The 27,837-nt window shown below is 35.4% G+C and overlaps 3 protein-coding genes across 3 annotated transcripts; 2 read left to right on the plus strand and 1 right to left on the minus strand.

Moving 5' to 3' along the window:
• The first annotated feature begins 5,825 nt into the window (after positions 1 to 5,825).
• LOC113703229 (uncharacterized) lies at positions 5,826 to 8,869 on the plus strand. The gene is made up of 6 exons (XM_027224529.2): positions 5,826 to 5,965; positions 6,515 to 6,586; positions 6,694 to 6,789; positions 7,735 to 7,838; positions 7,925 to 8,061; positions 8,536 to 8,869. The coding sequence occupies exons 2-6, from the start codon at positions 6,527 to 6,529 to the stop codon at positions 8,616 to 8,618; spliced, it is 480 nt and encodes a 159-aa protein (XP_027080330.1). The 5' UTR covers positions 5,826 to 5,965; positions 6,515 to 6,526; the 3' UTR covers positions 8,619 to 8,869.
• Positions 8,870 to 10,221: 1,352 nt separating this feature from the next.
• LOC113703160 (uncharacterized) lies at positions 10,222 to 14,089 on the plus strand. Its single transcript, XM_027224437.2, has 3 exons — positions 10,222 to 10,344; positions 10,984 to 11,297; positions 13,414 to 14,089. The coding sequence occupies exons 2-3, from the start codon at positions 11,106 to 11,108 to the stop codon at positions 13,669 to 13,671; spliced, it is 450 nt and encodes a 149-aa protein (XP_027080238.1). The 5' UTR covers positions 10,222 to 10,344; positions 10,984 to 11,105; the 3' UTR covers positions 13,672 to 14,089.
• A 3,187-nt stretch (positions 14,090 to 17,276) lies between these two features.
• On the minus strand, positions 17,277 to 21,410 carry LOC113704379 (replication protein A 70 kDa DNA-binding subunit A-like). The gene is made up of 2 exons (XM_027226261.2): positions 20,985 to 21,410; positions 17,277 to 19,918 (listed from the first exon to the last, which is right to left on the minus strand). The coding sequence occupies exons 1-2, from the start codon at positions 21,278 to 21,280 to the stop codon at positions 17,599 to 17,601; spliced, it is 2,616 nt and encodes an 871-aa protein (XP_027082062.2). The 5' UTR covers positions 21,281 to 21,410; the 3' UTR covers positions 17,277 to 17,598.
• Between the last annotated feature and the right edge of the window lie 6,427 nt (positions 21,411 to 27,837).

The raw sequence follows: 27,837 nt of genomic DNA on the forward strand, positions 1-27,837 counted from the left end.
CTTTTGTTTTACAATCCAGTTAGGTATTGTACCTGGCTAGCCAATCCATACCCAATATCACATCATAGCCCTTAATGACCAAGCTTATCAAGTCCCCTAGCAATTTCCTTTCTCCTACCCACACTTCACAATTCCTATAAACCATACTAGTAACCAACCGTTGATTTTCCGTAGGTGTACTAACTTCTAGGTCGTATGGTAAACTAGCAGGTTTTATATCGATGTCACACATGAAATCAGGGTTAACAAAGGAATGGGTGGCACCAGGATCAATTAAAATTTTGGCAAAATGGTGAAAAATAGGGATCGTACCTTCTACGACCTCTGAGGAATCTGGGACCTGTCGAGGTTCTAAGGAATAGACTCGAGCTGGCACCTTAGGTTTCGCCTCATTCCCCTTATTCGGTCCCGTATTGGTCTTTGGCATGGTTTGAGTTCCCCTTCCGTCTTGCGTTATGAGTGGGCAGGTAGCAAGCTGGTGGTCTGCGCTTCCGCAACGCAGACATTTACCTCCCTTCTTCCAGCAATTGTCTTCAGAGTGATTTGGCTTTCCGCAGTACCCGCAAGGTCCACGAGACGCCGAACCTGAGCCCTTCTGGAAGTTTCCACCTTGGCCTCTCCCGGCTGGCCGCCCCTAGACTGAGCCCCTCTGCCGGAACCTGACTGTCGTCCACCTCCAGCTCCGCGTCCAAACTTGGAGGGAGTACCTTTGTCCCCTTGTCCGGAGCTGCTTCCAGGAAAGCCCCGCTTTTTAGCTTGGAAGTTCCGGACTTGCAATCGAGCACTCTCTACCCTTTGAGCCTTTTCTACGACCTCGCTAAAAACATTGATTTGAGCCACTGTGAGGTCCTTTTGGATTTCGACGTTCAAGCCCTGAATGAAACGCCTAATTTGCCGTTGCTCCGTCATGATCAGCTCAGGCGCAAATTTGAACAAACGGGTGAACTGGCTCTCGTATTCCGCAACCGATTGAGTTCCTTGGCGGAGTCGGATGAACTCGTCTTCCTTCATCTCCTGAACTAGAGGAGGGAAGAATTTCGCATTGAATTCCCTGATAAAATTCACCCAAGTCCCGGGCGTTTGTTCCCGTTCCCATTTTTGGCGTATGACGTTCCACCAGGAACGGGCCGCCCCTTCTAACTGGAAAACGGCAAAAGTCACCTGCCGTTCATCGGTGTAATGCAACGCCGCAAAAATGTCGACCATCTTCTCGAGCCATCGCTCGGCAACATCCGGATCAGGTCCCCCAATGAACTTGGGTGGAGCAAACTTTTGAAAGCGTTCGAGAGCTCTGTCTTCACTCTCGACATGATTGCCAGGGTTTCCAGGATTAGGGTTTGGATTCTGGCCTTGTTGCTGCACCACTTGTGCCAGCAAGTTAGTCATTTGCTGTATAGCGGCAGCGATTTGCACATTGGGGTCAGGGTTAGGTCCAGTAGAGGTTTCCCCAGTACCCCTATCCGGTGTGGGTTGTCTATTACCATGCCCACGACCCCGTCCACTACGTGTTCCTTCCATAAACTTTACTTGGTCTAGGCAATGGTACTAAACCAATATAAAACAATGCATGTAAGTAAAACCCAAAGCTTTTCCAAACAAAGATATACATTCCAAACAAGGCAAACAACACATATATATACAATCAGTCAAGTCAAGTACAAGCATGGACAATCCCCATGGGAATGGCCTCATCAAAAGAAATATACACGTAGCTAATCTAGCCATACAAAACGATTAGCTAAGACCCTTCTCTCTATCCGCCCTATATACAAAACCAAAACTATCTAAAACAACTCTAGGAGTCATAACCTAGACCGATGACGAGCTATGAGACCCACCCGACGGAGTGGATCCAACCCCAGCCTCAGGACCCGCGCATGAGTCCTCGTCACTCACGCCCTCAACCACGTCAGCGCAAAGATTCAGGATCGATGCAGCTCGAACCTTCACCTTGCGAGCTCGCTTACTCTCGCGCTCTTGGACCTCCTTCAGCTGAGTGCAGAGGTCATCAACCCTATCCTCGGCCTCAAGTACATCGTCCTTCAGGCCCTCAATGCACTCGGCCTGTCTCTCATTGGCCACCCTAAGTTGGGTCACCTCGGCCTCCAGTCGAGCATTCTCTCCGGCCAACTCCTTACGCTCCATGTCCACTGCAAACACGAGAGCGTTCGGATAGGCATACTTATGTTTACACTCACACCGTCGGAGACGGTTAGACGGGTTCCAGCGCACGATGGCCCCTCCTGGCCGTATCTGGTACGGGATCACTGGGAGCGCTACACGAGGTCGCTCGCCTGCAGGGTCACCACTCGGTCCACTAGATCCGTCCATCCTACACCAAAAGCAATTAACCATAAATAATCTTAAAGGCCATAAACAATAAACCCTCAAATCAAGCATTCCCATAACACCCAGGCTAATTCAAACCTAGGCTCTGATACCACCTGTGACAGCCCCACCTTCCCCTAAGGCGAACCAAAGAGGTTAGCGGACTGCCTGCCCAACTCTCGCTAGAACTAACGGTGCAGTTTAGAGCGATCTATTGCGTTCCGGGACTTATAAACGCACGTAAACAAGGCAAAAGGGCAAAATAACCCAAAATAAAAAAAATGAAGTTCGGAGTCGGCCATGAATAGTAACCGACCCGTCAGAACGCAACCAAATATCAAACAAACATTCACATCTTGAACTTTAGCAATTACAATCCAAAGTGACATACAAAAGTTTTCAAAAGTTAATATATACACGGTTTGCCAAATTGAAAGTGAAAACGGCCCTAAAGATACATTTAGGGTTTCACTTCATATACAATACAAAAGAGATATACATCTAGTTCATTCGGCAACCATCTATCAAGATTCATTCCAAAAAGAGTCATATTCCTGTAAGGAAAACAAAAGGAACGGTGTGAGCTAATTGCCCAGTGAGATACTATCACTTACGCACCCAAGTGCATATAAGCATCAAGCTTTCATTCAATATTGTAAAATAAGCAAAGACACACGTCAAATATAGTGATAAAAGGATACAGATGGCTCTCAAGAGCCCTTTCCTCGTTTGTATTTCTTGATCGGACGTCATTGACTCTCCGTCAATGTTCAAAAGTACCAACCGTAGACTCCACTTTACTTCCACTCCTTCCACCTAACATACCCCTACCGGGCCCGAAATCCAAACACTTGCACTTTGGTTTTACTCAAATAAACCGGAATCGAGAGTCTCGCATACTACAAGATTCCATATAACACTTCCCCAAGGCATATCAATTGGCACGACCAAGCCCTCGCCGGCTCGATTCAATCAACTACCAATGGGGTTGAACTCAAAAATAACAATTGTAGTCGTTGGATACTCGTCCAAACGACACCAAGCCATGTATTTTATTTCAAGTAACACTTCGTGTAACATTCCAATCACATGATAACAATGATATAAAGCACATAGTGAGAGTGATAAAGTACACTTTCACTTCAAGCAATTAACATTCAAAGCACCAAGTTCAAGTATCAAAGCCATATATTAACATACAAGTGAGTAGTACACTCACCAAGCTCGCAAATGTGGTTTCATGCACTTCCGTCAAAAGAACGTTGTGCACCACGGTCACGCCCTAAAACATGTAAACAAATACAATGAGACTCGATAACGAGTCATAAACCAAGGCCAAACATGACCCCAATAGGATTCCATAAGCATATACAAACATTAAAGGAAACCAGAAAATTCGAAAATGCAATTAGCTTTGGCCCTGAAAAAAACAGTTTTTGTCCTCGTTTTGCGGTAATGGCACCAATTTCACTACGATTATCGGATGAAGGTGTACGACCCACCGATTCGAAGCTAAAAGACAGGGCTACAACATCACAGAAGGTCACTCAACCCAGTTTTGAGTGAAAATAGGTCAAAAATGCAAGATACTACATCAAAACCGTAAAAACAGATTCACAGAACGCATTCTAGCGGAAACATCATAACTCAGGCTCTCCAAGTCCAAATCCAGAAATTCCAAAACTAGATAAAAGCTAAGAAACAGGGCTACATTTCATCAGAAGGCCTCAATAACCAATTCGGAAGCAATTCCAGCCAAAACAACCAATTACAGGCGCAATTCTTACATTCGGGTAAAACCAGAACAGCTCTAGTAATTTCGATTTTTCTCATTCTACACTATTCCGATTGACCTGAAATTTTGTAGGCACCTCTAAAATGTCATTCCCTACAACTTTCATGTTTTAAGCCAAGGCCAATTCGGCCTCTAATTAGGAGCTAAAAATTCGGGCAGAATGCTCCCACTAGAACCCTAATTTTCTGAAATTTCTTCCAAACCAGAAATTGGTTGCAATTAATCACTTTTTCCACCTCCTAGTGTCATTATATACCATTTCCAATCATCATAGATAGCCACACAATCATGCTTATATTAAAACAGAAAAATCCCCAAAAATAATAAAACTTCATCACTTCAACCACAAATCAAGAAATAATCCATAAACTTGCATCTCATACTACCACTAAGCATGATTTAAGCATCAATTAAAGGAGGAGGGTGGTTCTTCACAACTCACCTTAGAAACAAGAGAGAGAGAGCAATTGGTCACCTTAACTTTCCAAATAACTTCACACAACAACTCACCAACACTTCCTTAAGTGGTTTTATGGAGCAAAATCAAGGTTGGATGGTTGGTTTTGATGATTTGGAGCAAGCTTGAAGAGTTTTCTTCCTTGTGCTTAGAGTAAGAGAGAGAGAAAGAGAGAAAGAGAGGGCCGGCCACTTCTTGATGATTTTTGATGATTTTTTTAGTCATTTTTGGTTTATTTAAGTCAAATGGTAAGACCATGAATAGTGGTCTTAAGGTAAGAAGCAATCACATGGTGACACTTGTCACCTTTTATTAAATGCCTACCTAACTTCTCTCTCTTATACCAATCCACTTATCATCTCTTAACACCCGGTAAATTAATTCCAGTATCCAAAACTTAACCTAGTTGGCCGAATTTCTCCGAACTTTTCGCACTATTGGGTCCCACGTCCGGTATACGCTCTTAATTTCTCAAAACCTATTCGATACTAGAAAAATCATCTAAAAATTATATCTGCTCCTTAAAATTATCTAGAAATTTTCCTAAGCACGAAAATGCAGAAAACAAGCCATAAAAATACAAGAAACCTAGAAAATGAAAATTACGGGTTCTCACAGAGACTACGTAAATTTTTGTCCATCTAACAAGTCGTTAAGATGAACTTCATAGGTTAATTTTTTTAAAAAAATAGAAGTGATTTGAAAAGATGTATAAATGCAAAGGAGAGCAATAATTAGAAATGTATGGATTTACATAGTAGGTTGGATGTGGTTCAGAATTTGTTTTTTTTACAAGTAACTCATTCAAACAATTATAAAAGTGGAAAAGGTCTACTCACTCAATATTTGATTGCATAGGTAGAATAATTAAGAGGAAAATATTACCTTTTTTTTAAAATTTTCTTCCCCCTCTTAATTACAAAACCATTCGGATATGTACTTACTCGAATATAGGTAGATACAATATACACACACATAACATAAATTGTAATCCTCACCATTCTCATATAAGAAGAACAAGCAAAAAAAAAAAAGAATAGGAATAATTTTCCAGCAACAGATTTCCTTAGTCTGGATAAACTAAAATTAAAAGAAAGTAAAAAAGGCGAAAGCAAAAAATTACAGAAAGAAATCGAAAGAAAAAAAAAAACTCGATAATCAATCATAAACAAATTCAAAATTGGTCATATCACTACTGTACCAGGGCTTAGGTAGAAAGACAAAATCGCCCCCAAGTTTATAGAAATATTGTACGTTTTCTCCTTCAAGCCTCAACCCCCAAACCCAACCAGACTAAACCCTACTCTACACTGTAGATTTAACATTTTTTGCTTCTTCTCCACTGCCAATCCTAGAAAGTTTGGAGTATCTTCGTGAAATCCCAGGTTAGGATTTATGATTATTGTTGAAAAATAAGAAATTCCCTTTTTCCCATTATCAAATTTTGTGCATCGTTTTCTTTATATCAATTTTTTTTTGGGTATGAAGTGAGGTGAGTAATTGATATTTCTAGGAATCTAAAGTCGTGGATTTTATGTGGGTTAATTTTTTACTTTTGAATTTATTGGCTTTGAGATTTTTTGATCGGATTTTTTAATTTTTACCAGTAGATTTGTGCTTGTTCGTTGGCTAACGGAGTAGTATCCGCCTTTTCTTTAAGCTTTGAAGAAATGGATAATCCTTACAATCTGTTTGTTAGCTAGAGAAATGCAAAATTTTGAGGATTTATGGTGATTAGTTTAAACAAGGGTTGAGAATTGATTTGGGAATTTCGCCCCAAATGGATGAATTTTGTTGTGTAAAAGATCTTTAGCTTGTTTTAGTGGTAGCATGCCATTTGGATTGTTGGACATGGGCTTCCACGTTTTCGTTTTCTTATGTGAAGTTTCAAAACTTGTATGATTATATTTTGATATGGGTGACGGAAATTGTAGGGACTTCTCGAAATGGGTTGGAAAGCAGCACAGAAATTGATACATCATTGGAAGATTCTCAGAGGTGATAATGTAAGAAAAGAGTGACGAAAGTAATGTGGCCCATTCTTTTCTTATGGCCTTTCTTGTTGAAATGTTTGTTGTTCATTGTATCTCAAATTTTTTTTCCTAACTTGCAGGTGATGATAATTAGGGGAAAAGACAAAGGAGAGACTGGTCTTGTAAAGCGTGTTGTTCGCTCTCAAAATCGTGTTCTTGTCGAAGGCAAGAATTTGGTGAGCTGTTCTGCCTGATCTGTTTTACAAATTTTCACATTCCCTTTCATATGTTTTGGATCATATTGCTCGATGCTTCCTGAACAAATTGCACACAAGATGCCCAATTATGCTGTCTTATATTACTTCTTTTTGTTTTGTGTGAAAGCATGATTGACTGTAATATAGGAAGCTCCAATTGTGTGAGGCATATAGCAGATATTGATGATTCTATTTGTTATTTTTGGTAAGCAAATTTAATTGGAATGGGTGTTTCTCATTGAATTGTTCACTGGAGCACATGAATACCTTCCTGAATGTCTTACAACAAATTGAACGACAAAGTAATTACAAGTATTGGTGCACTTTACTGCATACTGGTCCTCTTTTGTTCAGTGGAGAGTCATTCTCCTGAAGCATCTTTCTGGGGTGAAGAGGAATTGAAAGAAGAGGATTAGTGCTTCACTATCTCTCTCATTATTTCTGTCTCTCTCTCGCTATTCTCCTTGGGTAGGAGCAATAGATTGTGTTGCTTGATTTGTTTTGGATGAGAGAAAGTGGTGATTTACAGTTTCATGGAAATCATTTAGCTGTTACCTAACTTTGTGATGACTTAGATATGGAGGACCTTAATAGAAGAACAAGCAGTTGGTGGATGATGTTGCTATTTAAATTTTTGACACCTGTTACTCATGATTCAAAATGAATAGGCAGTCAATGATGTTATGTATCCCTTGTGTTAATATTTTGAAATTTGAGAGCCATCTTATGGGAGAACCTCCTTTATAACTGCATGATAATCTATTGCTTTCACACCACTTGATGCTATAAGGATATTCAGTTGAGAGCTGGAGGGTATGGATGAAAATTATGTGTATGAACTTCCATGTTCACTAGTGTTTGGAAGTCTTCACTTTTTCTGTGTATTTTGAAACGGAATATCATTTTCAAATTTTCTCCTTGCAGGTTAAGAAACATATCAAGCAGGGGCAAGGTCATGAAGGTGGGATCTTTACAGTTGAAGCCCCATTGCACGTCTCAAATGTCCAGGTTGTAGATCCGGTGACAGGGTACGCATGGATGAACTAGTTAACTGATCCTATCTAGGTCAATTTTGCTTGCAAGGAAAGGGTGATGATGGTCTCTTGTTTGGCAGGAAACCATGCAAGGTAGGAATCAGATATTTGGAAGATGGTTCCAAAGTAAGAGTTTCCCGAGGTATTGGATCATCAGGTTCTATAATTCCCCGGCCTGAGATCTTAAAGATAAGAACAACACCAAGACCAACAGTTGGTAATGTTCAGCTACCCTTTGTTACTTATCTGCTGTTATGTTGTTTTGTCTTAGATTCCAGAATACTTACAGCATTCACACCTTGTCAAGATCTGAGAATTGTTCTTGGATGTAATTTATTGAACCTTGTCATGAGTTTAGGACTGCTGCTCATTGTTCACGTGCTTATAGTGACTGAAACCATTTGTCCGTATGGTTTTTGATGAGTACTCTCAATGTCTTTTTGACAATTACAATTAAAACATGTCAGTGTGAGGAAGACTAGACCAGCCTGCTAATTGCAGGTAGTGTGGTATTTCAAGAAGTTTAAGTTTGTGGTGTCTTCTGTTTTTAACTACCGAAGTATGTTCTAGCATTTGAAATTCCCTTGTGAGAGTACGAAAGGTTGTTCTGCTCAACTTCTGTTTATTACTGCATTTCTTTTGCTATTTTTTCCCTGCATCTTATTAACTGCATTTTCACTCTTCTATGCAGCTGGTCCCAAGGACACTCCAATGGACGTAGTACTGGAAAGGACATATGATCCTAAAACTGGGTTGGGAATGCCTGATCTTTAAGCCTAGTCATGCTTCAAGTTTACAAGATCTTGGATTGGCTTCTTATCACCTCCTGAGTATTGTAACTGATCTTGATAGTGCTCGCTGGCACTTAGAAACGTGGGATGTGTAACCAATTTGCTGTAGTTAGTGGTGTTAGCCTCTTGTGATGATAGGAACCACCATTCTTGAGATATGGGAATGGTAAAACTAAGTCACTTTTTGATTGAAATAACTAAGAAGCTGCTTCTGCACTGACAGGGATTGTGAAATTTGAGATGCCTAGTCTATGAAAATTCACATGGATTGCATCAGAAATGCATAGCTCTATACTTTTCAACTAGTACTAGGTAATTATCATATAAAAATTCATGTGCTTAAGAAGTTAGTTTTTTTTTTTTTTTTTGGCTTAAGAAATTGGTTTACTCTCTTGAATAATAAAGGAAACTAATATACTAACTTAATCTAAATTGGTTTGATAATTTATAAATCAAAATAGTTCGTGCATTTAACCTTGTTTAAACATTGAAATGATAATAACTCATTTAATTTCAACTCATCTTATCATATAACAACTCCATACAAGATTGGGGCACTATTAGTTGAGATTTGGCTCCATCAACTGTAATCAATTCATCTCATTTAAACTCATTAAGTTATATAACAATTCGGAGTTGGGGTAGCAAAGATTGAGATTGGTGCAAATAATTCTGATGATTGTACTTCTTAAAATTTATTTACACAAAAATTTACATTTGTTAAAGAAGTTGAAATAGATATAGATGAACAAAAGACTCGAGCATAATTTTTGTTAGAGGTGGCAATTTTCGACACGACCTGAAAACACGACACGAACCTAACACGAAATTAATGGGTTTGGGTTGAGGTTTCGGGAATTCGGGTCAGAATCGGGTTGGACCCGATGAACCCGAAAAGAAAACAGGTCGATTTCGGGTCAACTCGTGGTGACCTGATATGACCCGATATGACCCGTTTACGAATTAAAAATAATTTAATAAACATAAAAATAATTTTATCTAACTAAACTAAGTTATTCTTTTTTTCAAAGGCATTAATTACTTAATCCTAAATGAATTTATTTAATTTGTGTGAAGTTGAAATTATTATATTTGGACAAATAATATATTATATTATTTTTTACTTTTATATTGTTTTAATTTATTTTGTATTTTGTTTGGGATAAAACACTTTTACGGTGTTTAATTTATTTTAGATTTGGTTTGAAATTATTTATTTAAATTTTTATTACTTGATTATGTAATTAGTTTTGTGAGAAATTGATTTTATTAGAAATTACAGTGATAAATTAATAAATTAAAATTAAGTTTCGGGTCATTTCGGGTCGACCCGTCAACCTGAAATTTTCGGGTTCGGGTCAGCATACCTGACCCGTCACGGGTTGACGGGTCGGGTTCGGGTCAACAAATTTTCTGACGAGTTGACCCGAACCCGACCCGCCAACCTGATTTGGACCCGAATTACCACCCCTAATTTTTGTTAAAAAATTGGTTATCTTTATTGACTTTTTAACACGATCTTTATTAAAAAAATTAATCTTTCTTATTTCTTATCGACTGGGCCAACCTTTTTAGAAGCATAAGCAGAAATGCCTAAACCAATTTGTATTATTGGCCAGGACGTGTTTATGCTTTATAACTAGGACAATTAGGCTTGTTTGAACTCGTTTATACTCTGCGGCTCCAGGGGTGCTGGCCGCCTGCTGTTCAGTAGTAAGTAGGCATGGCCATGGTTCCATTTGGAACCGGGAACCGGACCGGAATCGGACCGTTTGGAACCGGACCAGAACCGGAACCAGAACCGTGGAACCAGAACCGTAATAGAACCTTGGATAAAGGTTCCGGTTCTGGTTCTCTAAAAAATAGAACCAGAACCAGAACCGCCGGTTCTAGAACCGTTAAAAAAATTAAAAATAATTAATATAAAAAATAATAAAAGTAGAGACATCATGATGATCATCATGATCCACCACAACCTTTTGACCAAGCTCTCAACGGATCCAAGAGGAAAAAATTGCAAAGAAGGGCTCGGAAGAAAAAGCTTGTATTCGAAGAGAAAAAAGGAGCTTCTTCAATTTTTGCTCTCGGGGGCTCCTGACTTGCACAGAGGTCCTCGGGCTCTCAACGGAAGAAAGAAACAACCATACGGAACCGGAACCGGAACCATAAGGAATAGAAATCAGAACTATGCGGTTCTGGTTCTACCTCTTTGAAGAACCAGAACCGCCGGTTCTGGAACCAGAACCAGAACCATCTTATATGGTGCGGTTCTGGTTCTACCTCTTTGAAGAACCAGAACCGGCGGTTCTAGAACCAGAACCGTTGGTTCTGGAACCGTGGCCATGCCTAGTAGTAAGCATCCGGGCCAACTGGTTAACGCAGTGGAACTGCCTCTCAGGGAGTTTTTGGGCTTTTAAGAGTTGCGGCCGGTGTCCAGCAACAAGGGTCTTCGATATTGTGGAGGTAAATAATGTGGTTGGGGGGCGGAAATGGAGCTGTGACGACATTCGTGAGATATTTCTCGAGAAAACGAGCACCCAATCTGCGGAAAATCAACCCTAAGGTGCCGCAGCAAGAGGCCGCCGTCATTGCTGAATCTCTCTATCACATCATCAAGCAGAACGGCCCTCTATCCGTCTCCAACACTTGGAACCACGCCAAGGTAATATGCCCTTCAAAGCAAATTCTGGAATTACTACTCTGCTTAGAATGTTATCATTTTGAAAGTTATTATTGTCTTCTAGTTGTTTGATAAAATGTTTCAATGAACTAATGTGCTTATTTTGGTACATGTTTTATTGGTGTTTTGTTTTTTGGAGGATTACTATATAGTCGAGGAGAAATAGACTTTTATCGCATTTTTGCTACAGTTGTATATAGCAATAGCTGGTATTTAGTACTCAAAATTTATCCTGGTTTACTTCAATTATTTATCTATTCATTTTTAGGCATTATAGGGAGCTGTTTTCTTAATGCCCTTCTCTAGCCGTGCACCTACTTTCACGATATCTTACCGTTAAGCCTCCCTGATGAGCAGTTTCACGAGGACATTTGTTTGACTTTGACCTTTATATTTCTCCTTGAGACCACACATTTATCTTTCCAAGAGAAATAGCCTATCCCAGGTCCCCAAAGCTCTCTTTATCTGGGATAATGCCTGTATTGAGGGGCAAATCATTTCCCTTGATAAAAGACAGATAGGTTAAACTACATTGAAGTCAGGAAAAAAAAGGAGAGACAATGAAGTTGGTTTTCAGAATAATTATTCTGTTGAACCTAATTTGATAATAGCTTCTTGTTCGAGTTTGTCAAGAAAGGGCACGTCCCTAAATTGGTACATTATGTTCCTCTCAGTTGCTTTCTTCGTATTAGGAAATATATTGGGGTGAAATATCAACCATGGCCAGTTTTTGTAGTTAATTTAGTGTCACTTTAGGAGAAACATTGCAGCACTGCCGAAATGGATTTGTATCCTGTATAAACCTAAGGAGACAATTTTTTATGGTACTTTTGTGGGCAAGGAAGTAATTTCTAAAAGAAATCTAGTACTTCTTCTCAACATCAAATATGTTGACAACATGAAAGATGTAAAATGTTTAGAGCATTATTTTCTTAACCAAACATCCTCATAGTATTGCTTCTGTGAACCCTTGAGTAAATATTGTTCCTGAATTGTTAGCCTGGGATCCAATTTTGAACTCATACCTTATCGAAGATTAACATCTCTAGCAAACTGGATGCTTTCCTTATACACCTACCCTACTACAAAAATGGTCATAAGATATTATGTTGGAATTTGATTACCTTTCCCAGCTCAACTTCAAATGATTACACGACTGACCTCATGTATTCTGATAATTGTGTCATGTTTTTAGTACTGCTGCTTTTTTATGCTGATTAATGCTTATAGAACCCTAACTGAGGGTTGGGGAAGTTAAAGTCATTCTTGTAGTTCACTTTTAACATAGTTTACTTGGACAAAAATTGACAGGTTCCAGAGAAGAACTTTTTTTTTATGTAGAAATCTTTCTCAAAGTAACATAGTATTTCATGTTTAACCAAGTAGCCTTAATCTTTCTGTTTATAGTAATTGTATGATACATGTCTTTTGAAATGTTTATGTTGCTAGAATCTCAGGCACAAGGAAATGATAGCTGAAAATCTTTTTCTGTCTTAATTTGTCCCTATCTTATTGAAGCTGTCTAGCTTTCTGTGTTCATCTGTCTCTAATTTACGTCCCTTGCCAAAAATGACCATCAAATTTTCCTCCCATTTTCCATTTGAAACCCTTACACATAACTCTTTGCTTAAAACCTTATGTGGACTTTTATGCATGACACCAAAGAGAACTATTGCATTAGAAAAGCATTCCTTTATTTGTCTTTTCCTCTGAACTTGCTCCTTTGGTGCCACACATAAGCTGACGTGCGGCTGACACACTATTGCATTAGAATTTATTTTAAATTTTAAACACAATATTGCAGTGGAATTTATGTTATGTTTTAGTTTCACTGGAAGATTACAGATGCTGTTTTTCTGCTACCTGATTTATTTATTTATCAAGAATTATAGCAGTGATAAGGCATCCTTTGTTCATTTATTTTCACTTGTTGGACTTAACTTTTCTACTGTATTTACTCACACAACAAAATTCTGGTCCATTAATGATTCAAGCCTTATAGCTTGCCCATGCACACTTTGTTTGTCCTCTCTGATCAATTTCAATCAAACATCATAGATCAATCCTCATCTCTCTTTCTTGTCGATATATATTGCAGGAAGCTGGTATCAATGGATTAAATAGCAAGACACACATGAAGCTGATGCTTAAGTGGATGACGGGTAGAAGCATGTTGAAGCAAACTTGTAACCATGTCGGCTCCAGCAAGAAATTTGTGCTTTCAACTCTGCCTGAAGAGTCTCAAGTCAACCAACCAAAAAATTCTGTGGATATGGTGCTTAAGTGTGAAAATCCCAACACAAAAGGAGTAAGACAGGTGCAGTCCAAGACAAAAGGGGCTAAACAAGCACGGTAGTACACGTCAAAAGGAAAACAAGATGATTACATGCTTAGTGAGCATCAGAGAGATAAAATGGTTATGCCAGTGGTGAATGCATACACCGCGGTGTAGCTTTTGTCAAGCGCATTGGTGTCATCCTGGATCTATGTGGTTCTTATTAACGAAACTTTTAGCTACATGAAGCGATCTGTACGTGGCTTTCAGGTTATCCAAGTTATGAGACTTAGTGGCTTAATCCTTAACCTATTTGCTTTTTTCCAATGGAACTTTGTAGCTCTATGAAACCATCTGCATATTGCTTTTGGATGACCCAGATTGCGAGACTCAGTAGCTCTGTTAGTGATGTGTTTTTGGCCCGGAATGCCTCTCCAATCTCGATTGGCTGACTTATATTCTAGTACTGGCCTTCCCTTAGGGATTGGGTTTTGTTTCATTTTGAACCATTTTGCTCTGAGCGACTGGTGCTGTTCTTTATTGAGCATATCCTCAATTGTTTTGAGACATGGAAACATATGTTCGACCTGAAGGAGCTCCCTTTGACTCCCCGTTAGTTTGAGATCTTGAGACCATTTTCCCTCCTGTGCACTGCCTTTTTAAGATCTAAAAGTCTTTGGGATCATTTAGGCCGGGCTTGTTTTTTCTTTTTTTCTTTTTCCTTTTTTAGTAGAAAACTACAACTTTATTCATTAACCATTAATCAACCAACTAGATAAATCAGTCATAATAGGGGAAAAAGTAGTTCCAGGTGGATGCTTAGCCAGATTCAATAACCAGAGCCAAACAAAATTCGCAAGCTTAATTGGGCTTTGTTTTGATTTTAAACTTTCATGTTTGATTCTTGTTAATCGGATCGTTCTTTTTTAGGTCAATTGGCTGTGGATTTAGTTCGCAAGGTATAAAGTACCATTCTGTTCTGGAATTTCAGGAGTTTGACCTTAATTTGGCCGATATTTGTGACTCCTTTTTAGAATTTTAGCTTTTGTTTTTTGTGAAAAAAATAGATTCTCCTCAGCAAAAGGATCTCAAAAATATATACGAGAGTAAGAAAAAGATGACCTTGGGAAATTTCCAGCAATTCATAGTGCAGTTCTGGTGCTAACAGCGTATGATTTGTGATAGTGAAAGAGAAGAAGAGGAAAATACAAGGAAACCAAAAAGATAAATAAAGAAATTAAAACCCATTCCTGAATTATAGAACTACCAAACACTCGATGGAACCGTGAATCCATCGCTACTATCCAGTCATAACTGTCTATAAGCATCTATGAAAATAAAACCATTATCCCCAATAAGAAACTAAAAAGCTAAGGGTGTGTTTGGATCCTTGTTTTTGGAGCTGTTTTTGAAAAACTGTTTTTCGCATTCCAAATGCTACAGTAAATGTGTATTTCTAAAACAACTCCAAAAACACCATATCCAAACATTATATCAAAAACAACTACATATGTATATTATATATATATATATTATATTAATATAAATTGAAATATACAAATTGAAAATTATATATATTATATATTATATAAATATTTATATACATTAATATTATAAATAATATATTATAATATACATAATATAATATACATAATATGTAATATTGTATACATAAATGTGTAAATATTTATACATAATATATTATGTACATTATATTATAATATATACATTATTAATGTATAATATTATTATGTACATTATTGTGTATAATAATGTCTAATAATGTTAGGTATAATATATAATATACATAATATGTAATAATGTAATAATGTATATTATGTATAATATATTATATTATATGTATACAATATTATGTATATTATACAAATTGAAAATTATATATTATATATTTATATATTAAATGAATATTTATATAATGAAATATACAATAAATATTACAAATTGAAATATTATATAAACACCATATTTATAATATTATAATATTTATAATTAATATTAATGTATATTATATATATTAAATATTTATATATTTATTTTTACATATTATAAATATTTTATTTTACTTAAAAAATATTTTTGCATATTTATAATATATTTATATGAATATTATATATTATATATAAATTATATATAATATAATATATATTTTACATTTATATAAATGTACATTTATACATAATATATATATATTAATGTATATTTATAATATACATTTATATTATGTATTATACATAATATAATACATTTATATTAATATACATAATATTAATTTTACATTTATACATAATATTAATACATTTGTACATTTATATTAATTATATTAATACATTTATACATAATATTAATATATATTAATAAAATTATAATTTATACATTTATATAATATTCATTTGTAATTTATACGTTTATAATAATATACACTTTTACATTTGTAAATATATTTATAATATGTATTATATGTAATATAATACATTTATATATTTTTATATAAATACATAAATATATTTATTTATAAATGTATATTTATATAAAAATATAAAATTTATAATTTATAATTTATACATTTATACATTTATGTAATATTCATTTATAATTTATAAATTTACAATAATATACACTTATACATTTATAAATATATTTATATTATGTATTATATATAATATAATAAATTTATAATAAATTTTTATATTTTTATATAAATATATTTATTTATAAATATTTATTAATGTATTATAAATCCATAAATGTATATTTATATAAAAATTATAATTTATAATTTATAATTTATATAATATTCATTTATAATTTATACATTTATAATAATATACACTTATACATTTATAAATATATTTATATTATGTATTATATATAATATAATACATTTATATATTTTTTAGCGAATATATAAATATATTTATTTATAAATATTTATAAATTTATTATAAATGCATAAATGTATGTAAAAATAAAATTATAAAAATACCCAAAAATATGTTTTAAAAATACCTCTAAAAATAATCCAAAAAAATCTTCAGTAAAAGTTTTTCATATAGTTTTTGAAAAACAACCTAAAAAACAACTAATCCAAACGGACTTGTATTTCAAAAACGAAATGCTACAGTGCTGTTTTTGAAAAACAACCCCAAACAGCTATAATTTTTTAGACATCATCTGTAGCAATTGTAGTATCAAGTCATTTCTTCATGGTACACGTCAAAAAAAAAATAAGGGATTATAATAATTCTAGAGGTCGATTTTATATTTCATATCTCATCCTGCAATGCAAGCCCCGTTCCATAATAGGTTAGCTTAAGATGCTTGTGATAATTACAGCCTTAAAGAGTCAGAATCAGAATTCAGAAAAACATCCATGTGAAAACTACAACCTTAATGTCAGGCAGGCATCGATTAAATTGCATCTTTCAAGAATTAAACAGAAATTAGTCAGACTTCTAATGATACAACACATGTATTGAGATTAGTACTTCTAACAAAGTGGTTCCCACGATGCCTCCTCCATCAAGCATAGTTCATGCTTCTATGAGCACACAAGAACCAAGAAGACACGCGAAAGCATCCACCAAACGCTACCCTTTTCAGAAAATACATCAAATGCATAGAAGGAAACATAAACCCTTCTTCCCAACACAAATGGCAAACGCATGTAGAAAAAAACAGATGTAAAATATTAAGTGATTTAGAACACTAATACACAAGCCAGAAGAAACAGCTAAAATAATTTACACAAACCAGCAAGCAAAGACTCCCCTTTGCAAACAAAGACAGATCCGAGGGCTCACTGTACTTGCCATCTCTAAAAACACGTAGACCTAGACTGCTTGAAGATCATTTCAAGTGCCCGACTGTACAGACAGACAACTTCAGAATATGACAGAAGGGACCTCCAACAGGAAACATGAAAATGCAAAAAACAATACTTGCACCTATTTTTACAGAACTGTTGCAATTTCATTTTGGAGTAGTAATTCAATAACCACCAACATGCTGCCTTGATACATTCCCATATCTACCAGGTGTCGCATGTCTGCTCCCGTAAGCTGGAGGAGCATTTACTAGACCAGGACAATCCCTTGCCCAGTGCCCTGATTGATGGCATTTGAAGCACTCACCACCACCAGCATTTGCAGCAGAAGATACCCTATTGCTAAAGCTACCACCATATGACTGTCCCTGATTACTTGCAACACTTGGACAGTTCACAGAGCTGTGACCAGTTCCACCACAGCTCGTACAGTTGGAATACATGCCAGTTTGCCTGGTTGGAGGAAACCTAGAACCACCAGATTGACTTCCATGGGAAGTTCCTTGGTAATTTGTGTTTAACCCACTTTCCCTACCGATACTAACTGTACTTGCATTATAATTTGACATAGAGGATGCAGGATCTCTAGTTCCACTTCCAAAACCAGTAATATTTTGTCCAGAGCTTGGGATGACATTTTCTGTCTTCACAGGTAGAGAACCATTGTCATCATTTTTCATCTTATCTACCAAGTCCAGCACATATCTGGTTTCGGACTCAAAATTGATTCTCTCAGCTCTAACTACTGTAGACTTTACACGCTGCTCGTCGCTAAAAGTCTCCTCCTTTACCTTCAATTTAAAGATATATTTCTTAAAGACAATACTACGCATTATTTCATTGAATCTGTCATCATCTTGCTCCTCATATTTCATGTAATACAAATTTTTTGCAGATTCGCCAATGATCTCCTCACCAGATTCCTGAAAAGCAGTAACCCATGTTAAACCTGTGTGATCCTGAATCTGAAGCTGGAGAATGTATCTGTAGTCACATTCATCAAAAGTCTGGTCACACCTATCACATTTCCATCTTCCATCACCATTATTTGTAACCTTTTTGTTGCATTGCCGATCCCCAATTCTGTTGGGACAAGCAGTATAACAAAAGTTGTCCAGTTTTATAAATGAAAGAGTAGCACATACAGTGATCCAGTCAGGCTTCTCAGAAGTGCCCAGCCTTTCATCTTTAATTTGAGATATAGTTTTGCGCACATCTGTACGGACAATACCTGCTGTTTCCCTGGAGATAGATACAGATGGGGTGCTCTTTCCATCGCTGTCAAACCACTCCTTCAGTTTATGGGCCTCAGGAAAATCTGGATTTATAAACAACTGGCTAGTGGATATTGTCCCCACTGCTTTCCCATTGAAATCATTGATTCTACCAGATTTGACAGCTAAAACAGGGAAGACCCCTGAATCACAAATATTTTGAAGTGTCTGACCTTCGGCATTACAAAAGTTTCCCCATAAAGTCAATTCTACACTTCTACCAGACATGTCCTTTAGCTGGAGACTTCTTTTCTGAGTTTCTGTACCATTTTTTCTCATTACACTGCTAGAGGGGCTAATAGAAGATACAACACCAATGACATCCACAACACTGTTGTTATCCATCCCTTCAATCTCACCAATGGAGCGAAAATGAAACTGCTGTTGCGGAATTGATCTGTCATCCTCAATGCAAGGCTGAATTATTGAAGTATTATCCAGGTGGATCTCATACTCATTTTTTAGGTGATTGAAAGCTTTTTGAGCAGGTTTCAATGTCCCTTTTGAAATCATATACACCTTACCCAGCTCAACCTGATTGTAGAATTGATCAGCCACCATGTTGAAGCAGGTCACCCGTACTTCTCCACCATCAGAATCAAGAAGGTCAAAAGAAAATACTTTACCATCACCGCGGGGATTATTATAGTGTCTAAGTTCCCCTTTTGCTGTGACTCTGGCCTTAATAGTCCACCTACCTTGATAGGGATTCAATGCAACAATCGGAATAATTCTAGGAGGTGCTTCATTCCTAGCTATGGGTCCTCTGTTTGTGAACACTGGTGACGGATGCTGATATGATGGCTGAGGTGGTTGCAGATAGCTATTTACTGATGATCTTGAAGTACCAGAACCAGGCTCTGCCTTTGAGTACACAGGGGGTGCCATTGTCGGATTATATCGTCCAGAATCAGGTTTACCCACAAAGGAACTGCCATAGGTATGTGAAACTGCACCAGAATCCATCTCAGGAGGTTGCATACGAGTTACCCCAGTGATGTTTGGTCTAGGAGCTGACCCACCAATGGTTGAACCAGCACTAGCAGATTGAGGGCTGCCAGTAACACTAACTGGCTGATTTACAACATGAGCTGATGCAGACGGCCTCTGGGCGGAAACATCATTGCTGTTCCTAAGCAGGTAAGGCTTCGGTTCACCAATAGGATCACAAGTTTCCCGTATCACCTCCAAATCGATGATAATAATTATCCTGCTCAATATAAACGATATCAATAATAAATGCACTAAAGAGAACAGAAAACAAAAACTCAAGGCACCATACTTGCCATCCACTAGTAATAAATCATCATACAAAAACATTCACTATACTACAATACTAACCCAATACCTTTTTGAACATTCGTCATGCTAAATAATTAATAGCTTCCACTAATTCTAACTTAGACTGAATGAGTCAAATACATGCAGTTATCCGTGTACAGAACTTTGATACTCCATCTATGGGGAAGAAATATATCTTAGGGTCCAAAGCAGAAATAATACCATCAGACTACTCAGATTAATTTACAGTAATAAATGAAAATGTACAAAGTTTAGGCTCTACGCAACAGGTAGATGAAAGATGAAGATAGGGGCAGAAGGGAAATGCAAATGGGGAGAAGAGAACACACGTTTGGTAGGATGACAATGTCCAAAACAAATAAAAATCAGCCAAAAGAAGAGGGGTGTAAAGCAAGCCCATAACAAACTTAAGCAGAAAAATAAATACAAATCTCACAATTTATGCCACCCCTTGTTTTCAAAGAAAGAAAAAAAAAACTTACAAAGTGGAAGCACAAAGTAGACTAGCACAAGACTTAAAATCCTGAGTAAAATTTCGTCCAGTTCCAATTATAGGTAATATACAACTCACGTATACAGCAAACAAACCATTGAGACCAAGACAGCTTAAAAGAATGCAAACATGAAACAACCGCACATGTTGCATTTAACTACCAACTTTCAAGAACTGAATTCTAACATGAAACTCCCAAACCAATACCGCTAACAAACTGATCTACCTTGACTCATATTCCGCAAAAGCACACAAAACACATGAAAGTACCAAATTTTGCAAATAGAGAACAAACTTAAGGGCTTTTTGGGAAATTTTATGCACGATTTCCAAATGACACAGCAAACAAGCTGAATAGTTCCAAAAATCCGCAAGCCACCCAACACACTCAAGAAAAGGATATTACCTACAAAAAGCACAAAAAAGCAGAAAGCTTTGTTAACTAAACAAAAAAAAATTGAGGGCTTTTAGGAAATGTTACATGCGATTCTGGATGACATTGCAGACGAACTGAGTTAATTGAATAATAGACCCATTCTGCAACCTCTTCGAGTTAACCAACACATTTTGCTGAGTCGCCAACATCCCTTGCTGAGTATTCACACCGTCCGACAACACCAGCCGGTATCTCTCAGTAGCATTTTGATGATTCTGCGTGTTCACCAATCTCACATCCATCACTTGCAAAACCGGCTTCAAATCCGGGTTCTGCTGCGCGTCGCGGTCCGATAGCATCGCAATCGCCCCTTCCGTGAGTTGCATCGCTGGCCGCTCCATCTTTTCCGATGCGATTGATGGCTATTATTTTGGGGGCAAATTTTTTCTGAGAGGGAAAATGAAGGGTTTTGAAAAACAGGGAAACCCTAGAAACTATTTCGGTGAAACTGAAGAGTGAAAAGTGAGGAGTCCTGAGGCGCGAAAAGAAACGTTTTTTATTTTCTTTTATGAACTGGGGAAGTACTAGAGTTACGGGTCAGTGAGGGAAATTTGGACCGAAGAAGATTTTTGACTTGCCACGTGTTATGTGAGGGCTAGGTAAATTTGATATATTTGGAGAGTGGATGCCGTTGAGTGACATTCATGTGAAGAAAGCATTTCCTTTTGCTGTTTTGGATTTTTTTTTTTTTCATTTTGAATTTATGGTTTTTGGATCTTAATTGAGCTTCCTCGGAAAGCTATTGATTGTTAGAGGAGAATTCAATATATCAGCCATTTTCGTTTTTTTTTTTACTAAAAATAGTCTAAGAGAAATAAATTTAATACGTAACCTTTTTTTTTTGGGATAATCCCTATAACTAAATTGTATTTGCAAATTATCCAGACTGATGGTTATTGGTGCATAAACCAGTAAAGGGATCATATCGAATGAAAAAAGCTATTTCTAAAAGGAATTCTTGAATTTATACGCAATTATATCTACTTTATTCAAAGTTCCTAAACAAACTAAATTAATGTTTGTTTGGATTGTAGTTTATTTATTAATTATTATTTACTTGTATCATCAACACATTTTTCAATCATATTTTTATTTTACATATATCAAATCAGAAACGTGTTACATTATTTTTTTTTCAAAAAAGTTATCCCAAATAATCTAAATATTTTTCAATTACATTTTTATTACACATAAATTACATCACTATAATTTTTCATAATGCTTACCAAATACATTGTTACTGACTTTTTAAAGGAATTATTCATTCTATTATGTTTTACCGCAACCGTGAGTACTCGTTTGCTTAGTCAAAAAAAAGGGTACTCGTTTGGCTTTGCCCATGAAATGGGAGGAAATGAAAAGAGATAAAGCAAAGGGCAAAAAGGATGTGTGAGCCTTTGGATAAGAGTTTATTTGGATAATTTATTTGAAATAATTACTATAGCACTGTTTATGATGTGATGTATGTGAGATAAAAAGGTGATTGAGAAGATAAAAAAAAATTGGAATTTGTGAGGCAAATTATTTTTTTTTCAAATTATCTCTATCCAAACACACTCATTCAAATTATTGTTATTAAACTCGGCATGGTAAGGCCCCAGTAGTAGGGTCAATGGGTTACTGATTCAACTAATGGATCACTAGTTAAATCGGTGAGTATTAATTAAATATTTAATATAAAATAATAATTTTAATACACATAAAATATATAATAATGTGCGTTAAATACTAATTATTATACTTAAAAAGATATATAATAAATATATAGATATTAACAAAAGATTTAATTTCATTTTATTGTACTTTTAAATAAATGAATAATATAGTAAAAAATAAAACAAAATTTATATCGTTTGTTTTAAAAAATATAGCATTATTTTATTTTTTTTAAAAACAGAGTAATTTTCTAACTAATCAAATATTGTCAGTTTAAAAGTAAAAAGGATTAATTGTATAATCTAAAAAGTTTATTAAAAGAATATTTAGTTATCAAAAAAAAACTAAGCAAATGGTAAAGTCTTTTACATATTTAAATGAAGATCCAATATACAAATCTTATCAAAAACTTATATACATTTTGTTTCGAAAACAAAGACCCACAATTATAAAAAAAAAGGGGTAAATTGGGTTAATTGAAAAATCAGGCGGGTCCCATTGTTGAACCACTGGGTCAAACGAATTTGTCTGGATTTAACCGGGTCAAATTCTTATCTGATCAAAATAGAGATTCGGCCTGGTCTAATGCCCGGATCACTAGGCTGATCGATTCAATCGCTAGACTGGATTGGATTTAATAACCGTGGTTGTAACTATAAATAGAAACGAGAAGTAGTGAAGAAACGAGTGGGGAAAAAAAAGAGAAGTTAATAAGAGAGAAGGGCTATATGGCAAGAAGAAAAATTAATTTGGACAAAGAAAGAGTGTTTGTCTAACAAGTAGATCGTTAATAGGGAATTTGGGTGTCAATTTATCGGAATCGAGAGAATTATTACTGATAGTAGTAATTAAGGGAGTATTTTTAGAGTTCCTCCTACTGTCAAGTTTAGGCTTTAAATTTTAGACCTAACAATTTAACGGTGAAAGGTATGGGAAAAGGAGCAAGGGCAATAAAAAAAGCAATAATTATCAATTTATACATTCATATAATAAATTAATTATGACTTAAATATATTACCAAGTATCTAGTAGACACCCGTTAAAAAACTTAAGGAGAATAAACGGAGTTAAAAGATTTCGAACTAGGAAAGTAACTTTCGTCTAACAAAGAAGTTATGCAACATTCCCAAAAAAGGAAAAAAGAAGATTTAAGATATCTAATATCTAACTTATTCAAATACTTTCTTAGATTAGTTTTACTTTTGAGTTTTGACCCAACGAAATTTAACACTTGAAAGTAAACCCGTCCCCGCCTCCCACCCACCCAGCCCCCGCCCCACCCACAAAAAAAGAAAAATATCCGCCAAAATACCCTCTTGGGCCTCTTAGGATTGGGCCATCCAAAGACAATCCAAAGTAGGGCAGGCTTCATGGACAATTGTAGGGAATTCTACTGTAGGTGGAAACTGCGGAAACACATTTAACTGATGGTGGCTCATTACCTCTGATAAAATTTGATTAACTCATGAAGTAGGTTTGAATTTTTTTTTTTGTTTTATCCAACATTTGTATTTTGATATGATCAATGGTTTTATTATATTTTTACATGTTCTTATGTTAGTATCTACATTTTTTTATTTTAATAATGTCTACATTCCTTTAATTAGTGCATGCAGTGTATGAAAATAAAAAATCTTGATCTCTTCTGGCTGTACCTTGCGACCAACTGTTACAAGGAAAATACAAACTTAATACATATGCTAGCGTGAAGAATTCTATGTCTTCATGTGGGGGTTCAAATCAAGATCATCATGGAAAATTTGTTTTTGGTTTAATTTACAAGAAATTTTGGGGAAATGGATGTACTATTAACTGAGGCTACTGCTTTATATTTTAGATCACAATTGTGTAACAGTCGAGAGTTTATGGATATTTTTCATTGAAGTGGATTCTAAATTTTTGGTGCACTTGCTGCTTTCTAAGGCATTTTCAAGGTGGGCTCTTTGCAATGTTTTGGTCAGAATTAGAGCCTCCATTCAGCATGTGTCTCGCCAAGCAAATGATGCTGCTGCTGGATAACTCCGTTTGGATTGGCTACTTTTTAAAAAACAAGTTTTTTAAATACAATACTACAGTAATACACAATAATTTAAAAAACATCTCATTCATATAATATATCCAAAATTTCAAAAAATATAGTAAAGATTTTTCATATACACCCCAAAAAACAGCTAATCCAAACGGAGCTGACCTTTGATAGGGCAACATATTTTTTTGACCAGCTTCTCAATTGCCAGATGGCTTACAGTCTATTATTTCTTTGGATAGTACTAGCCTTTCTTCTCTTTGTCTAATTTCTTTAAAGAATAAGGGAATAGTACTCCTTTTTTATTTTTCAATTGAACACTTTGCATGTAATGGAGGTTTTGATGCATGTCCCTCTCCTAATTTTTCATTAATTAATAAAATTAGAACTACTATTCCTCCTGGGTTAGTTCGGGTAATTTCTCAGTTTCTTCTGTATGGGAGGCGACTCGACAGAAAAGGGTTTTTAGAAAAAAAAAAAGAAAAAAAAAGAGAAGGGTTTGTCAACCGAAATATATATATATATATATTACAATTAGATTAATAGATTTGAATTCTTTTCAAGAAAGTGGTTTTCACAAATGAAGGAGTGATAAATGTCTTAAACATGGCAAAAGAACAGATGAGATTCCTAATTGGTTATGGTCTTAAGTTGACTCGCGAAAGTGATGTATTCAATGTGTTAAATAAAAAAGGGATATGAAAAGACGCACGGTATTATCGCACATTCGCACTACTGCTTCCAGTTACGTGTTTAGGATTAATTGCTCCTAAAAAGATCTTATGGAAAATAATTACAAATTGCATTTCTACACCAAAATTGTAGACCCATGTATTACCATAATAGGAACCACCCGAAAATAAATATGCTCGTCATTACACTTCAAATACACTAAATATATCACGTGAATGTATACATTAATAATTATTACTTCACTTTTCAATTATATATTTTTCTATTTAATCATACTTTTCTAAAAAATCAAAATTTGAACTCTATTTTACCGAGTCTCCTGTGGATCCTCACTAGATAGACCCAATAAAACTAATCTCAAGGTTCTTCATTTCTTTTGCCAAAAAAAAAGAAGAAAATTTGTTGAGTTTCTTCACTTTAGTTGTTGATCTTTTATTACTAATCCTTTATTATTCAAGTTCCATCAATTTTGTATTCTCATTTTCTTTTGTAAAACTGAGAGTTTAAATTGTTGAAAGGACAAAATCGGACACCACATTCAAGATAATGGACCAATATGGTCATTTTCAACTGTTTATATGCCATGCACATGAATAATTCTATTAGAAATTTTTAATATTTTTTTTGTTGAGGTCCTAGATTAATTTTTTTCTATAAAGATAAGGGACTAAAATGATCGTGATGATAGATAAAGGACTAAATTGTTTAAAACCTCAAAAATGAGAGATCAAAATAACCATTTTGCCTTCTCAAAAACCGGTTTTATTAGACCTTTGATTCATCGACAAAATTTCGAGTTGTTATGATCTATATATCCATCACTAGTATATATATTCACCGACGCCATGCACCATGCATCTTTTGGGAGATCGATGGTATGAAAACTTGAAAAGTAAAAATGTTTTATTCACACTTTCAATATGCCTGAGAAAATTTCCAGGAAGAACATATTTTAAACGTTGTGTACTAACGTAGTCAAAACTCAAAAGTCATAAGAAGTTACCTACTTCATTTGTTTTCTGACAGAGGTTTCCTAACTCTTTTAAAGATCGCCCTATTGTTTCTCATTAAAACATGGCACGCGTTTATCTTATTTCCAGCCCTGTGTGTCCATGGACTGGTTATTCAACAAAAGAAATACTGCTTGTATCTTTTGGAAAAATATTAGACTAAAAATTGAAGTTAAATAAAACATTTTTATAAAATTAGGAAAACAAAAAACATATATGCACATTCATATTTATGGGTAATAAAATCTCGGATGACTCCTAACTTTACTAAAAAATAGGGCAAATTACATTTTACTCCCTGTGGTTTAGCATTTTTTACATAACCCCCCTATGGTTTCAAAAGTTATACATAACCCCCTCATGGTTTGGATTAAAGTGTCAAAGTGACGGAAATAGTCATTCGTAACGGAACTTCTAAAAATATCAAAATTATCCTTATAAATACATGACACACTAATCCCGTATGATTTTTATATTTTACCATATAACCCCCTTGTGGTTTAATACTTTACCATATAACCCCCTTATGATTTTCAAAATATACACATAACCCTCCTTGGTTAATAAATACTTTTCAACTTTACATAAGGGTATTTTTGACATTTTAGGTGACTCCGTTACGAATTATCATTCCCGTCACTTTGACACTTTAATCCAAACCATGAGGGAGTTATATATAACTTTTGAAACCATAGGGGGTTATGTAAAAAATGATAAACCACAGGGGGTAAAGTGGAATTTGCCCTAAAAAATATTTACATAAAAAATCAGTAGGGCTTAAATGGGATCTCTCAAAGTATCCTTAATGTTAATTTTTGCCTTTTTCTATTACTTAAGTTAATCAAAGTGGGGGGAGAGTTGGATTGGTTGGGTGGTAAGGGGGAAGGAACTATAAGTAAGAAATCTTGAATTCAAAATCTTTAGAAAAAAAAAAATCAAAGTGGTCTTTTTTGAATTAAATTGCTATTGAATGACATGAGGCATCACTTGGATGTAAAGATTGGAATTACTCTTTTTTCAAGCTTCAACAAGGAGTCTGGAGTCTTTGCTTTATCCTTCCAATTCAGTCGAATCAAATTCTGCTTGTCTGCAAATTAATTAGCAATATGCATTATCACTTGTCCTACTTAATTTTCCCCCGGGCAAATCACTATCAATAACGCTCGAGTTATATAAATTCAGAGTATCATAACTTGCACGACAAAATCATTGGTGATCTATGTTTCTTTTGGACCTATCCATTTGTAAACTTCTTCTTTGTTAAAAATCTTGAAGACTGCCTAACTCTTGGAATATTCGTTAAACCCGATGGTGTTGAACTTAGGTCCGCTGCATTATTTCCTTCTTCTTTTGTAATAAAAAACTTGGATGAGTTTAGTTCCGGTCATTACTGCGAGCCAGAATATGTCCCTGTAGTCATACGTCTGCTTACATGAATTTTTATATATTATCTATCAGCACAGTTCTCACATCAATAGTAAAACTTGTAACAACAACTTTTATTGAGAAAGTA

The sequence above is a fragment of the Coffea arabica genome, chromosome 8e (genome assembly GCF_036785885.1).
Source record: "Coffea arabica cultivar ET-39 chromosome 8e, Coffea Arabica ET-39 HiFi, whole genome shotgun sequence".
In the NCBI taxonomy this organism is placed as follows: domain Eukaryota; kingdom Viridiplantae; phylum Streptophyta; class Magnoliopsida; order Gentianales; family Rubiaceae; genus Coffea; species Coffea arabica.